Below are 13,850 nucleotides of genomic sequence, written 5' to 3'. Positions count from 1 at the left end.
TTTAACAGTTACCGAGCTTCATACTCCTCAAAGTAATGGACCCCTCCCTCGGAAGCCTGATGCTTCACGTGCCATCGGAATCCGCGGTCTTGAGTCTACTCTACCTACTTTCTTGCCTTTTCGACTTGGGCAATAAACAAACATTAGGCCTCATAATATCAGCAAATATATACAATTCTCCCATATCTGGTCGTCAAAGTTCGTTCAGGAAACATCCAGAAATCTTCACCAACTATGGCGGGCAAGTTCGAACCCAAAACACCAGTCAACCTGGACCCTCCCAAGCTGGATGTCAAGATCTCTCGTGAAGAACTTGAGAAGGCAACTGGTATATACGATCTTTCTTATTGTTTGCTGGTTTCTTTTTCACACTACATTTGGGGCTGCTCTTCTATGTCTGTACACTACATGTTTTATCGCAGTTGGCCATGTCTCCATGAACCCCCATAGATTCAACTCTCCTGCTTTCTTCTTCCAAAAAGACCTTGACGGCCAGAAATGGTTATCGTCATTGTGTTCAGTCTGTTATTTTACCTCTCGTCAACGCGAGTGATACAGTCTCACGATGCACACAACACACATGACACAACGTTCCCGCCTTGCATTTGATCGAATTTTTTGCAACTCAGTTTGACATCTGCCATCACAAATCATTCATTCGAGCTACAAGAGTATATAATTCTTGCTGACGAACCGCAGGCGAGGACGGTGGGAAGTGCTACGTTGCAATCAAGGTTAGTCCCTGGCATACTACTTTGCTCCTCATATACCAGAAACAGGTTCAACGTATCACGCACCTAACAAAAAGCTGACCTTGAAACTTTTTTTCCCTTTCCGCCAGGGACTGGTATACGACGTGACAGGTAACAAGGCTTACCAACCTGGGGGCTCATACCACGGTGAGTGCTTTTGTGTTGCTCTCCGATCGCCACGTTTTCTTTTCCCCCCCTGGATTATGAGATGGCAGCATTTGTGTGCCTATACCCCTCATCTGTGATACGCCTGGGGCTATCGGTTAATTGCTTTCCCCTAATATTGATCTAAATTCGATTGTGATGCTTTAATATACTGTTCGGTATACTGATATGAGCTTTTTAATAAAACTCAGTTTTCGCGGGACATGACGCATCTCGCGCACTGGGAAAGACGTCGACCAAGGCCGAGGATGTCAGCCCTGACTGGAAGACCCTGGACGAGAAGGAACAGGGCGTGTTGAACGACTGGATCACCTTCTTCAGCAAGAGGTACAACGTCGTTGGCGTTCTTGAAGGCGCTGATAATATGGAATAGCCAAGAAATACAAGTGCCTGACAACGGCTGTTTGATTTTTTTTCTTCTTTTTTTAAATCTATACGTTGGTGTATAATCAGTCCAGTCCAGTCCTTCTGGCATTTGCGCTTCAAAAGCAGCAAGTTGGCCTAAGAATGCTGTTATATTGCGGTATACCATACCGACCTTGCAGTAGTGGATGAACGACAGTCTCTGGCAGGAATCTGATTCGTCCTAACGCGAGCAGAGGACTCATCACGGGCGACTGCATACCTGATAGGTTTTCCCGTAATAAATATCAAGACATCGTGGCGCTTCACACCCAGAACAAGGGTTTGGCACTGGCCGACGACAACAGCTGCAAGATGTATCACACTGAGCACAACAGCCTCGTCTCAACTTGCCAACTCGAGATCGACGCACACGTAAGAGAAAATTGCATCCCTATCAACCACCCGTCGGAAGTCCGCATCAACAAAGTGACTATCCAAATGCATCCCACGAGGATCAGGGGGGAAGCGGAGCTCTCTGGGCGGTTCTGGACCCGCCTATCCAGAGTGTTTAGATGAGCTGATCACGATGATCGTACTGCAGTATTTTCCGAAGCCGTTGAGGGTGGGCTCGGTGTGCTCTGTTGTCTTTTGCACATGATGCAGTTTCCCGCTGTCAAAAAGAGAAAGAAAGAGAGGAGAGTAGAGGGAAGACTCCGACGGCGGGCTACATGAGGTAGTAAAGGGAGACACCTCGGTGTGGGCTGCTCCTCGCACAAAGATCCAAATCTCCCGGGGCGACATTTTTTTAAATTCCGTGCAGGATAATTGTGCAGAAGTTTATTAAACTCGGTCTAGCTGGTTGCATGCCACTTAGATTGGTGAGAACAGGCTGCAGGTCGGTCTGTTTCCCTGCTTTTTTGGGACTATTCTGGTAAGCTAGGCTTGTGTGGAGGAAGCGTCTGCTTGTTCTGCTACGTGAAAACTCGGAGAAGTGAGATATATCGAGGATTGAGGTTCGTTGTACCGCGATAGTCTTAAAAACTCGGAGAATAATTGGATACGTATAAGCTTTGTGTGCCTGTCGCTTTGTAGCTAATGAGCAGAATCGACAGGTCCCCCAAGCAGAGCCGCTACATCCTAAAACCCCGAACAAGCCGGAGAAGCACCGTATCACCGGAACAGAGGTGACCGTTGCACATGTTTATTTTATTTCATTTCTCATAAAGTCAGATATCTATGTGACTTGGACCCCAAATCCCCAACAGACAGATCATAACGTAGTTAATAAACCAAAAAAGGAAACCCGTCGGGAATGTAGAAAGCAACAAAAGGAGCAAGGGAGAAAAGCAGAAAAGTATGACAACCAAATAGTTTGCGCCCAGCTTTCAGTTTTGTCTCTTGCCACGATTCTGTTGCTGTTGCTGTTGCTGCTGCTGCTGCTGCTGATGGTGCTGCTGCTGTGCCCATCTCCACTGATTGTATCGTTCCCTCATGTGCTGCTCGCACTCGACGTTCTGGTCCCAGACGTTGCGCAACTTGCGGACGTTGCGGCAGCGGTGCTGGGGGTTGTTCCGCGCGACGTGGCAGTAGGACTGGAGGCGCTGCTCCGAGCAGCCGCAGGTGAAGACGAACTCCTCAAAGTCGCACATTTTGGGTATTGGGTCTGAGAATCCTTTTCGGGGAATTTGTCAGTCACCCTGGTTGGGTCCAGCGTGTAGAAGAGATCATAACGGATTATGAACACTAACTTGGTTTGCCAATATATAAACGGTATCCAAAGGTGTTGGTTAGGGTATGTTGCTGGTCTGCTAGTGATATATCGGGTGTAGAAGAAAGACAAGTCGGGTTATGGAATTATAGGCTTGATGAAGGTATATTGTCCAGAAACAGGAATCTCGAAGGAGCTCCAAGGCGAGTTGCTGAGGATTGCGAACTTGAGCACATCGTAGCAGCGACTTTCGGATATATATAGTCATCTCTGGGCTATAGCACGAGCCCAGTTCCCGCCTCCAAAGACAGTCCCTGTAGCCACCTACCTTAGATTGCCCCTGATACCACAAGTGCATGCGCTCATCAAAATGAAGCATTGTCCAACGTACCTTTCTCCAACGTGGTTTACAATCACAATATGCAGTACGAAGGGAGAACAACGACTGGCCACACAGCTTCGAATCCCCCCCTTGCTATTCTGGCTGAGAGGCGAGTAAAACAACAGCAAACATTCCATCATGCAATGCAATGAAACCCAAAGACGAAAAAAAAAACTCGACGTCGTCTGCAGCCCCACCTCGACACAGGCAGACATCGAGCGAGCTGGTTGGAAGGGCCAGGTCAAATTGGAATCGGAGCATATGCTCCAAGAGGATCTGAATTGATAGGTCGCAAACAAGCATCTGAAGTAATCACTCTGCATCTGTGGAAGAATATAGAGCCTGAGGGCAAATATCAAGCGATATCAGGCCGATTTCCGTCATTGTCTTATAGGGTTGCCAAATCACGCGGTTCGTGAGACTTTGAGTCTTGGTCGGTAGGAAAGGATTACCTGGTCTAGACTGCTGCATAGCACCCAGCGCACATGCGGTCTTCGAGGTAGGTTTGTGGTGATCTTTTCTCTGTTGGGTTGATACAGCCAGAATGTCTTTCCAATACCACACAAACACAGCAATGCCACCAAAGCCATTCTACGGTACAGCGAAAGGGGGTCATATTAGAAAGAAAGTCCTTGGCATGAACGTCATGGAAAGAAAAGAACGCCTAGATGGCTCTTATTTAGCCTGACACGCATGTACTGAGGACTTTTTCTTACCATCCTGTGTAGACGGTTTGCATCAGAGCTGGGAACGTTGGAACCATTGATGGGTTTGCCTCTTCGAAACAAGAAAGAGGTGTACGGGGGCGTTGGATGGTGGACCTGTCGGACCGTTACCGGGTGAAACCGTCGGCATGAGGGTGTGTAGTAGTGGTGATGCAGGCAGCCGCAGAAAGTGTTTGCTTTGTCTGCGGAGAATAAAACAAGTTTGCTCAAAATTTGCTTCGACCATCTCGAGGGAGGGAAAAAATACTTGATTCGCTTGACAGACTATCACAATTTCGGAGCTACTCAATCTCCAACTCGTCTACCTTGAACAAGCCCATGGGCCCTTGATCGACTTTCGTAGAGCATAAGCCCGATGGAAGGGCATTTATTGATCGGGACGGATCGGGAGTGAGGGTACGGCTCGGGTCCTCCCAGTTCTAGAACCAAAATGTAACTTGGCTAGTGGCAAGAGCAGCATTTTTGTGGGAAGAATTTAACAGCCAACGTTGCTCATTGAAGGACTCGCGAGCCGGTTGTGAGCAGACTAATACTGGGTGTGAGGAGAGTATTTGCTCGTCTAGGTAATTTTCTGCACGCGACAGAAAGACGTAACAATACGGATGTGCGGCGAGGAAACCTGTATCTATTTTTCACCTTCACTTTTTTCCGCTTGGCTGGCGTCAGAAGCCAGGTACTGGAATCTATCTTGTGTTGGTGGTATTCTGAAAAGCCCCCATCTCCCTCTTGACCACATTCATAAAGTTTACCAGGTGTCTGGAAATTTTCAAAAACCTGGTAGCGAGACCTCCTGGGTTGGGGAGCCGGAACAGATTGGGCCGGCTGCATGGGGGCCGATGCATGTCGAGTAGGTGTGGTAGCGTTTATGTGACTACACATTGCAGCGCATGTTTGCTCACCTCTATGACCCAATGAAGTATTGAGCATGTGGTGGGTAGGCACTCACCATGGCGCTGGAGAGCGCTGATACTCTGCAACCTTTTGTCGACAAAGACGCAATTAACGTTTGCAAAAAGAGAGAGTGGCTACGAATAATTTTTGTGTTGGTGCGGATTAAGACGTGAGGTGTGCACATGAAAGAAAAGTTCTGAGAGGCTGAAAAGAAAATGGTTTTGGAGTTTGTGTAAAAAGTGGTTTCATAACGTGAGAACCTAGATGGTCAAGGTTTTGATAGTAGGTGCAGAATGGCTAGACTTATGTAGGGCTACTGAAACGCTGTTTTTATGTGGACACATGTAGCTTAGCTACCCGGGGTAAAATACTTAAAAAGGGATTGGTGTTTTGAAAGGCGATGATGGTAAGAGCCAGCTTAGGTAGGTTTAAACACGGTTGACTGATATCGAGGAGAACTTGGCAGTTTTCATACCCAATACACACTCAGTGACAGCAGTAAACCCAGGCTAAACACCAAAGCCACTCGGAATCTCTGGAATGTACATCGTTCGGATAGGGGGGTTACTTTATACGACGTTCTCACTACCTATATGCATATGTCCTGTTGAATAAATGAGATTTCTGGCAAGCTTCGTAAACAGCTGACTTGCCCTACAAAAGATAACAATATTTTATTTGTAGGGCAAATGCAAATGCAACCAGTGGTGTTCAAAACACATGCCAGAGGCGAAAAAGGCTGACATCGCGAAGGCTAATCCAGAGCCCTAAGGGGCTGCATGAGATTCCACATACTTTGTATAAATAAAAAAAACATCGCCAAACACATAATATGTAAAGACCATCACTTCATTTTCTTTAACACTTCATTTTTGCTAATTACAACCAAACAGACAAAAGTCAAGATGCATTCCTTCAAACAAGTCTTTATAATCATCCTAATGATGGCTGTCGCCAAAATCACAGCAGTGCCTACCAACTCGTCCATGATAGCCACCAATATTACCTCAGTCTCTGGTACAAATGCCTCCATGCTGGCCACAAACATCTCGATGGAAGTGGCACAGCTAGAGCAACGACAAGTTTTCAGACATTGCGAGATCATTGGACGCAACTCGGTGCACCTCATCGTCTACCCGTATGTTTTTTTCTTCTTGTTTCTTTTCCTATTATACATCTCGTCATGACCCCTTTTCTTATACATCCAAACTCAAACGCTTTTTGTTTGTTTACGGCTCGTCAGCCCAATACTAATCCCAAATCGGGAAAACCCCAACAAAAAAAATCCTATAACCAGATTCAATGACGGCATCCATAATTTCGGTCTGGTCGAATTTAGTCCCAAATGCCTTCCGGGGCTCAAGGACGAGATCAAGAAGCGGTGTTGCGACCGCATCAACAACTGGGAGTGTCGAATCGACCCCGGCCGGCCCGCAATGGGCTATCAGATCGCCTTCACGTTTGGCATCTTTTGCAAACGCCCGGACCACTGCATCGAGGACGCCTACTTTGCCGTGAATCACGAGGACCCAAGGGAGGACTTCATTTGCGTGTAGACCTTTATTGGTTTTTTTTTCGGGGCGTCTACCATTTTTTACAAGGGGTGAAATACAAGAGTTAAACAAAAAAGGGGGTGGGGGAGTTCCCATGGCAGCGTGGAATGCTGTGTCTTGACCTGTCGAGTTGATAGGTTAACGACGTTTGTTTTCTTATTGGGTGTGATACCCGACAAGGCAGACACCGTATCAGCTCGGTCCATCACCTATGTGTAGTTGGGATGGCTGGAGGGATTGGAGAGAGCTGGGTGGGTGCAGGGTTTAGGGTCAAAAGGAAGCAGACATTGTCGATACTTCTCTTCATGTTTGGGTATCTATGGCACTTGTTGCACCATCCACAATCATTTTTGCTGCCTCACAAGTGGAAACCAATAGTATTGATATTAGTAGTGATACAGGAAAATAAATATGCGTTGGTAGGCCTTTAATGTATGCTGTCTCGTAGAGAGACTAGAGTCCTAGCCAAGGGCACCTGTCTATTAAGACAAAGTTGAATTGATACATGAGTAAGTGGGGGTGGAGTATACAACGTATCCAAGTCGGCAGTCAATACTGACACGACAGCGACATTAAGATCTTTTTTGCGGCCATTTGACAGTGTTTGCCTCGTTTAGCGTCCTCTCATAGCTTGGTACCGCCCATTTTTGTATCCAATCACACTCAAGGACCCGTTCTGCAATTGGTCTGGCCCCGGGCCTGAAGACGAGCATAGACCGCAGCATTTTGAAAAAGGCGCTTTTCTCCTCGACGCTCATGAGCTCCGTGCCCTTCTCGCTCCGTGGCCGCTGGCTGTGCTCAAACCTCTTCTCCCACGTCCAAGATGTGTCTCGACCCTCGATAGGTCGCCCATTCTCCACGAACCACTTTGACCTTGCCTCCCACTTCTCCCACCACTCCACAGGAAGAGGTCCCAGGGCATGCCACCAGGTCGGCGACAACCTCGTCATAGTCGAATAGGAAGCTCAAGTGCATGTCACTCCACCCCGCTACTCTCCAAAGCACCAACGCGAGAGTCCAGATGTCCGATGGGAATGACAGAGGAGTTTCGGGCTCAAAGAAGGCTTCTGGCGGCCGAAACTCTCTAGGATTATAGGATTGGACCTAGCTTCAGCGGACGGACAAAATGCGGTCCCGAAATCGGCGAGTCGCAGTCTGGCCTCAGGAAGGGGAACTTCATTGCCTGGAACCTCGAGCCAGAAAGATTAAAAAAACGTGAGATGGGACCCCGGGAGAAAGTGGCTTCCCGTCTGCGCGCACAACAGGCTCGGGATGCGGCGGATGCTTGAAGGTCTCATACAGCTCACTTTCGGACAAGTGATCCAATGAAGCTGGCAGCTGAAGAAGCCAGTTACCAAGGTGTAGATCTATAACAAAGTAAGCCATCAATGAATTGGGCGTGAATTTTTACAGCTCTTTGGCCTGTTTGATTTTGCTGACAGCACGATGCTTACCTCCGTGGCAGTAGTCTTGCTTGTGAATATACGCTATTGCCATCACCATTTGAGCTCCCAGTGACCGAGCAACATCAAGAGGAAAGACCTCAAAAGACGGGGGGAAATTCAGTGATTGTGAAAAGCTGCATCTGTCCGGAGTGGTAACTAGGCAGGGATCAATGCCATTGGGCCCCTGGATGCTGAAATGATCCAGAACTGGACGTATCAAGTCACGACCCAGCATGGTGCTTTCTTGCGAAATCTTTGCCAGCCGCTGCAAGATCTCGACCTCTTTTCCATTGGAGTCAGCCTTGCCGACCTTCACCGCGACGTATCTGGAGCTTTGCTCGTCTCGGGCAAGCCAAGTGGTTGAGTAGCTACCGTGACCAAGCTTGTGGACGATCCTGTACTTCTCCCTGAGATGATCACCAAGAGTGAGGGAATGATATCCTCCAGATATATATCGGTTCAAATCTTCTACATTCTCCACATGTTTATATAAGAAACTGTCAGTCGACACCCCGGCACATAGTATCACTGGAGCCACGAAGCTGACTGCTGTGCTGCGCCAGTTGGCAGGTGAAGCATTTAGAGGTCACTTTAGCAAGCTGCCAACGATGCGATGTGCTCGTGGCTGCATGGCAAAAATAAGCATGTCGTTCTCTTGCCTTTTTCTTTGCCGTTTTCGTCTGGAGGATTCTGGTGTTGGTGACGATGTTTTTGGCGGGTGGTCGCATGCACCTATGTGGGTGGATAGATTAAAGATACCCTTGTTGGGTTCGGGGCTGATCGTCAGTCCTACCTATAGGACAGAAAAAAAAAAGAAAAAAATCGATCCCGTTGGGACTCGAACCCAAAGCCTCTGCCACCGGAAAGCAACGCGCTACCATTGCGCCACAGGACCAAGATGACATGATTTCGATGGGAAATCTAATTATATTTCTTGCTGTTTGCAGCTCACCTGATCACAGCCAAGCTACTGCGGGCTCGTTTGTACGTGGAATGAAGGGAGTGGCAACGCTTTGGAGTCAGATTCTATGATAAGTTCGATGCTTGTTGGCTCGGCATTTGGTAAGTCCAAGGAAAACTCATCCTAGGTCTCGTATTTAACAAAGCATATAAACGAATCATGATCCGTCGGAAATGATGCAACGGAATTCGATTCACTTGACGGTTGCCCGGTCAGTGGAGGAGAAATGCCATAGTCGTGTGGGGATCGATTGGCTTGCAATTGTCATCGTTAAAGCTTGTTCTTACATGCCTCATAGGCAGTCTGTATGTCAACGCCTGGGCTGTATGCATAATTCATAGTTATGTCCACTACACGTAGAATTGCTTGCAACGATAGACTGAAGCTGCATGCAACACCTGGACATCAGAAATAAAGAATTCAATGTTAACAGCTTGGTAGTTGTTTATGTGTATGTCCTCCTCTGCACTGTTTGATATGCTAGTTGGACTCGACTTCGAAAAGTTGTTTAGCGCTGTCTCTCCAAACGTGATAACCGTTTTGCCCCACATGTCATCCCAACTCAGGGACCATGACTGGCCAACTTTTGGCTCGTGTCCCACCCTGGCTGCTGGGGCTTACATCGGGTTGACTGTAGATCCTTGTGTATTCTGGAGGCAGGGCAAGGTGCTTCGTCTTCTTGCTGACGCCAGGCCGTCCGGGCTGCCCATTTTGCGTCTCTGTATCTTTCTGATCTATACCGGCGAAGGATCAATTGGTGTTTCAAGAGTCTATAGTCGTGTCCGCCTACTGTTATATTTTTAAGGTCTTATTCAACTGCGTTGCCTAACTTTGGTTGAGGTAACTTTATTCGCTTTAAGTACCTAACATTCCTACGTCACAGCTTTTAAGCTAGCTTCCCCTCTTCCAACAGGCCTCACTTCCCAGGTACGGCACACCAGGTAGGCACCCCATCACCCAACACACTCTTATTCTGGCACGGGAAACATAATTCAATCGCCATCTGCAATGCTGGTCGACTTTTATCACCTTTACTGACAATCAATTAGTGACAAAGACCCGATTCACTCTCTGCCGAGCCTACCCGTCATGGAGTCCTTTGCCACTCTCAAGCGTCGCACCACCGAGGTGCTACAGACCGTTCCGCAAGCACTGCCAAAGAAGTTTCCCAACATGCCTAATATGCCCAACATGCCTAATATGCCCAACATGCCCAGCATGCCTAATATGCCTAGCATCCCCAATATGCCAAATATGCCCAACATGCCAAAAGTTAGCCTGCCGTCCATTTCATCCATTCCCGGCATGGGCGGCGCGGCCACAGACAGGAACGCCATCAAGGCCAGCTGGGAGCGCATCTCGATGGATTCGCTCCCGCGCTCCAATCACACACTCGACGTTGTCGGCAACACAGCCTACATCTTTGGCGGCGACACATCGTCCCTCGGCGGCGAGATCACCAACGACATGCACGCCGTCATCCTGCCCATGAGCGGCGCGAGCGCAGACTACTACACCATCAAGGCCGTTGCCGCCCCAGTGGCAGTCGAGCACGCGCCGCAGGAGGAGGGCGTCACTCTGGCGGAACAGGACACGGAGACTACAGTCAAGGAGAAGGACCTCACAGAGATTTCCCTCACTTCCCCGACAACGGAAACCGCGCCAGAGTTGCCCATCATCAACGAGCCAGCCGGCGACGACGCTGCCTCTGCCGTTGGTGAAGTACCTGACGAGCAGCCTCCTGCGCCACCCAGCCCCAGTAGAGCGGACAAGGGGAAAGCCGTCGCCGGCCCTGCGCCTCCAGCAGACAAGGTCCCACCGGCCCGGACAGGTCATGCATCCGCCGTCATCGGCAGCCGCATATTCATCTTTGGTGGATCTGACATCAACAACAAAACTCCCCTGGACGAACGTGGCCGCGTCTGGGCCTTCGACACAAGGACGCACGACTGGACCGCCCTGGACCCCAAGCCGGCGGCATTGCCCGCCCCTCTCACGCCCCTCACGCTCACCACCGTCGCGCACCCGACCCACCCCTCCCCCCGGACCCAGCATTGCGCTACGGCGACAGACAGGCCAGGGAAGCCGGGCGAGCACGGCCACAGCAGGCGCGAGGGCGGCGGCAGCTGGGGCTTCAACAAGCACGCCGGCCGACGGCCGAGCAACTGGCGTGAGTGGGCCGAGGGGGACAGCGCCGAGGTGGGGACGCCGCAGGCACCCATCGTGGGCAACATCGCCGCGGCAGCCGTGGACGAGGAGACGGACGGGTACGGCACCTTTTTCGTGCACGGCGGCGTGCTCGCCGACGGCACCCGGACCAACGACGTCTGGGCCTTTGACGTGCACACGCGAGTCTGGCAGCAGCTCCCCGACGCGCCGGGCACGGGTATCGCAGGCGCCGCCATCTGCGTGAGCAGATCCCGCCTGTACAGGTTCGGTGGGGACATTTCGGCGTTGGAGTACCTGGTGCTCGGCCTGGACACGTTTGACGACAAGTCGGCGCTGGGCGAGGAGGTCACCGTCACGGCCCGCAGTAGCTCGTGGAGGTCTCTCGGCGAAGAATCGGACCATACGGCCGAGGACGCGACGCAGCAGCCCTCTCCGGGCCCGCGAATCGCCCACGGCATGCGCGTCGTCGCGACCGGCGGCGGCCGCGAGTACATAGTCGTCCTCCTGGGCGAGGGCCCCGAGGCGGGCCAGTTCTACGACGACGCCTGGGCCTACCAGGTCCCCGCCCACGGCATGACCGCCGCGTCCGCTGTCGACAGGTTCAGCAAGGTGCTGCGCCGCAAGTCGGGCGAGGGCAGGTGGTACCGCGTTCAGGGGCGTGCGTTTGATGAAGACGACGAGCGCGCCGCCTCCGGACCGGGACCGAGGGGCTGGGCTGGCATCGCCGGGTTTGCGGACGAGAATGCCATTGTTGTCTGGGGCGGTGTGGACGAGTCTGGGAGGAAGTTGGGAGACGGGTGGATTTTGAGATTGGACTAGATTCGTCCTCCTCTCATATTGCCATTTCTTGCGGGCCAAGCGAGCGGGTTTATGGGTTTCGTGGGCGTTATATCATGCTGCCGTACCATCAATGTAAGGATGGGTAACAGCCCATATGTATGATTTTACTTGTCTGAATTTTCTGTAGTTTGGATATTAGGGAAGCTCATAACAAACGAGCATAGTCTGGACTCGTCCAAATCCAATTCAGAACATGTGTGAAAAGTCCAACAATCTTCTTTTTGAACCTTCCTGGATGCATTTGACAATACAGAGTGTATGTACATAAAAAGAAATTGGTGTGTTCCTCTCGTCTTTTACCCATCCGTTCTTACAGATGACGTCTTGATCAACCAAAAAAATAAAATCCACTAGTTCTACCTGCCCAAGCTGCTCGGCCCCTTTACTACATCTTTAATTGATCTTCCTACAGATCACTCCTCGTAGTCTCAATACCCCATGGCTCGCTCGTCAGGTTCGTGAGGCCTCCGCTGTGCTCACACGAGTGGCGGCCGCTCAGAGGACCAGCAGGGGGGACTGCCTTGCTGGGGTCTTTGAGACCGGCAAGTAGACTCTTAGTGGTCTCCGGGGTCAGATCCTCGTAGTAGTCATCGTTGATCTGGATCATGGGCGCGTTGACGCAGGCGCCAAGGCACTCGACCTCGATGAAGGTGAAGAGGCCGTCGGGGGTGGTCTGGCCCTGGGAGATGCCGAGCTCCTCCTTGATGGCCTTTACAATGGCGTCGGAGCCGCAGCCGCCGAGCTGGCATGGTGTCTGTGGAATTGAGAGCAAAGTTAGCAACGATGATCTTGTTTTGGCCCTAGGCTTAGCGCTCCACATGAGAGATGGCCTGAGCTGTGACAAGAGATTTCGCGCTGCAGAGTAAAGAAAGTCGCATACCGTCGTGCAGGCCTGAACAAAGTACTTGCCCACGGGGGTGCGGTTGTACATGGTGTAGAAACTGGCGACCTCGTAGACGCGCATGGGAGGCATCTCGAGGATGCGGGCGACCTCGTTCATGACGCTGATGCTAGTGAAGCCGTGCTGGCGCTGGCCAATGTCGAGCAGCGGCATGACGGCGGCCTTTTTGTACTGGGGAGGGTAACGCTTCAGGACCTCGGTGATGACCTTTTCATTCTGAGCCGAGAACTTGAAGGGGATGTCTGGGTTGTTGTCGGGTGTGTTGCGGTGCTGTTTGTGATTGAGGGTTCCATTGTCAACAATTTTCGAGCAACCCTGGTGAGCAAAAATGTTAAAAAGATAGGAGCACGTACGACCATGAGCGTGTCGCTACGCCTTGAGGCCGTCGAAGAGATTGTCCTGCTGCTCATGCTAATCTGCGTCTTTGGTGTTGAGCGGCACGCCGACCGGACGGCGGTGCGGATTAAAGGCGTCATTTTGCTTGCCATTTCCAAGATTATGTCGGCGCCGAGGCTGGGCCGGGTACAATTGAGTGGGTTTCGGGTGTTCGGAGGTCAACTTCGGCACGGGTTTTGAGGTAAATGTGGTGATGGTGGTTTGCCGGCAGCTCCTCGAATATCACCAAAGCTTCTCGTCTCGGACCCAGCGCCTTGTTTCCATCCACCCATTGATTGGATTTGCCTTGACAAAAGCGGTTGTTGTGATTGGCTAGTAGCTTTGCTGACATAATCTCAGTAGCTCCTTGTCGTGGTTTGAGCTTGCTGAGCAGAATTTCGATTGGACCCTAACCCTTGACCTAGCTTCACCAGGAAGGGCACTCTGGCATCATCACTTGTCATCATTACATTACGACCCAACTTTGGCAAGGTAGATAGATAGATGGCTCTATTCCTCTCAAGCGAGGCCAGACACGGCTTCTTCACCCTCCCTCATGCGGTCGTTCACCTTGGCCTCCGATAATGCCCAACTTTCAATGCAGGACTTTATAACTTTTTTTTGAATATCTTTGCTTG

General features: G+C 50.6%; 6 protein-coding genes across 6 annotated transcripts; 3 read left to right on the top strand and 3 right to left on the bottom strand.

The window, feature by feature from the left end:
• The first annotated feature begins 49 nt into the window (after positions 1-49).
• Positions 50-1,588, top strand: PgNI_07733 (uncharacterized protein). The gene is made up of 4 exons (XM_031127743.1): positions 50-328; positions 700-734; positions 842-899; positions 1,109-1,588. Exons 1-4 carry the CDS (start codon positions 235-237, stop codon positions 1,288-1,290), a joined length of 369 nt encoding a protein of 122 aa, XP_030980646.1. The 5' UTR covers positions 50-234; the 3' UTR covers positions 1,291-1,588.
• Positions 1,589-2,647: 1,059 nt separating this feature from the next.
• Positions 2,648-2,911, bottom strand: PgNI_07732 (uncharacterized protein; the record flags this gene model as incomplete). The annotated part of the gene is made up of 1 exon (XM_031127742.1): positions 2,648-2,911. The coding sequence occupies one exon, from the start codon at positions 2,909-2,911 to the stop codon at positions 2,648-2,650; it is 264 nt and encodes an 87-aa protein (XP_030980645.1).
• Positions 2,912-5,873: 2,962 nt separating this feature from the next.
• Positions 5,874-6,524, top strand: PgNI_07731 (uncharacterized protein; the record flags this gene model as incomplete). The annotated part of the gene is made up of 2 exons (XM_031127741.1): positions 5,874-6,106; positions 6,266-6,524. The coding sequence occupies 2 exons, from the start codon at positions 5,874-5,876 to the stop codon at positions 6,522-6,524; spliced, it is 492 nt and encodes a 163-aa protein (XP_030980644.1).
• Positions 6,525-7,093: 569 nt separating this feature from the next.
• On the bottom strand, positions 7,094-7,471 carry PgNI_07730 (uncharacterized protein; the record flags this gene model as incomplete). Its single annotated transcript, XM_031127740.1, has 1 exon — positions 7,094-7,471. One exon carries the CDS (start codon positions 7,469-7,471, stop codon positions 7,094-7,096), a length of 378 nt encoding a protein of 125 aa, XP_030980643.1.
• Positions 7,472-10,016: 2,545 nt separating this feature from the next.
• On the top strand, positions 10,017-11,915 carry PgNI_07729 (uncharacterized protein; the record flags this gene model as incomplete). Its single annotated transcript, XM_031127739.1, has 1 exon — positions 10,017-11,915. The coding sequence occupies one exon, from the start codon at positions 10,017-10,019 to the stop codon at positions 11,913-11,915; it is 1,899 nt and encodes a 632-aa protein (XP_030980503.1).
• Positions 11,916-12,130: 215 nt separating this feature from the next.
• Positions 12,131-13,740, bottom strand: PgNI_07728 (uncharacterized protein). Its single transcript, XM_031127738.1, has 3 exons — positions 13,191-13,740; positions 12,817-13,107; positions 12,131-12,690 (listed from the first exon to the last, which is right to left on the bottom strand). Exons 1-3 carry the CDS (start codon positions 13,323-13,325, stop codon positions 12,343-12,345), a joined length of 774 nt encoding a protein of 257 aa, XP_030981411.1. The 5' UTR covers positions 13,326-13,740; the 3' UTR covers positions 12,131-12,342.
• Positions 13,741-13,850: the final 110 nt, after the last annotated feature.

The sequence above is a fragment of the Pyricularia grisea genome, assembly GCF_004355905.1.
Source record: "Pyricularia grisea strain NI907 chromosome Unknown Pyricularia_grisea_NI907_Scaffold_4, whole genome shotgun sequence".
NCBI classification, from domain to species: Eukaryota; Fungi; Ascomycota; class Sordariomycetes; order Magnaporthales; family Pyriculariaceae; genus Pyricularia; species Pyricularia grisea.
This window is presented reverse-complemented; position numbering and strand designations above follow the sequence as displayed.

Excerpts from the sequence above, each read along its gene's own strand:
- PgNI_07733 (XM_031127743.1), top strand. The coding sequence starts at position 235 with ATGGCGGGCAAGTTCGAACCCAAAACACCAGTCAACCTGGACCCTCCC. Across the intron at positions 735-841 it reads AGTGCTACGTTGCAATCAAG|GGACTGGTATACGACGTGAC; the intron begins GTTAGTCCCTGG and ends CCTTTCCGCCAG. Across the intron at positions 900-1,108 it reads ACCTGGGGGCTCATACCACG|TTTTCGCGGGACATGACGCA; the intron begins GTGAGTGCTTTT and ends AATAAAACTCAG.
- PgNI_07728 (XM_031127738.1), bottom strand. The coding sequence starts at position 13,325 with ATGGCAAGCAAAATGACGCCTTTAATCCGCACCGCCGTCCGGTCGGCG. Across the intron at positions 13,108-13,190 it reads GTAGCGACACGCTCATGGTC|CACCGCAACACACCCGACAA; the intron begins GTACGTGCTCCT and ends AATCACAAACAG. Across the intron at positions 12,691-12,816 it reads TTGTTCAGGCCTGCACGACG|ACACCATGCCAGCTCGGCGG; the intron begins GTATGCGACTTT and ends TCAATTCCACAG.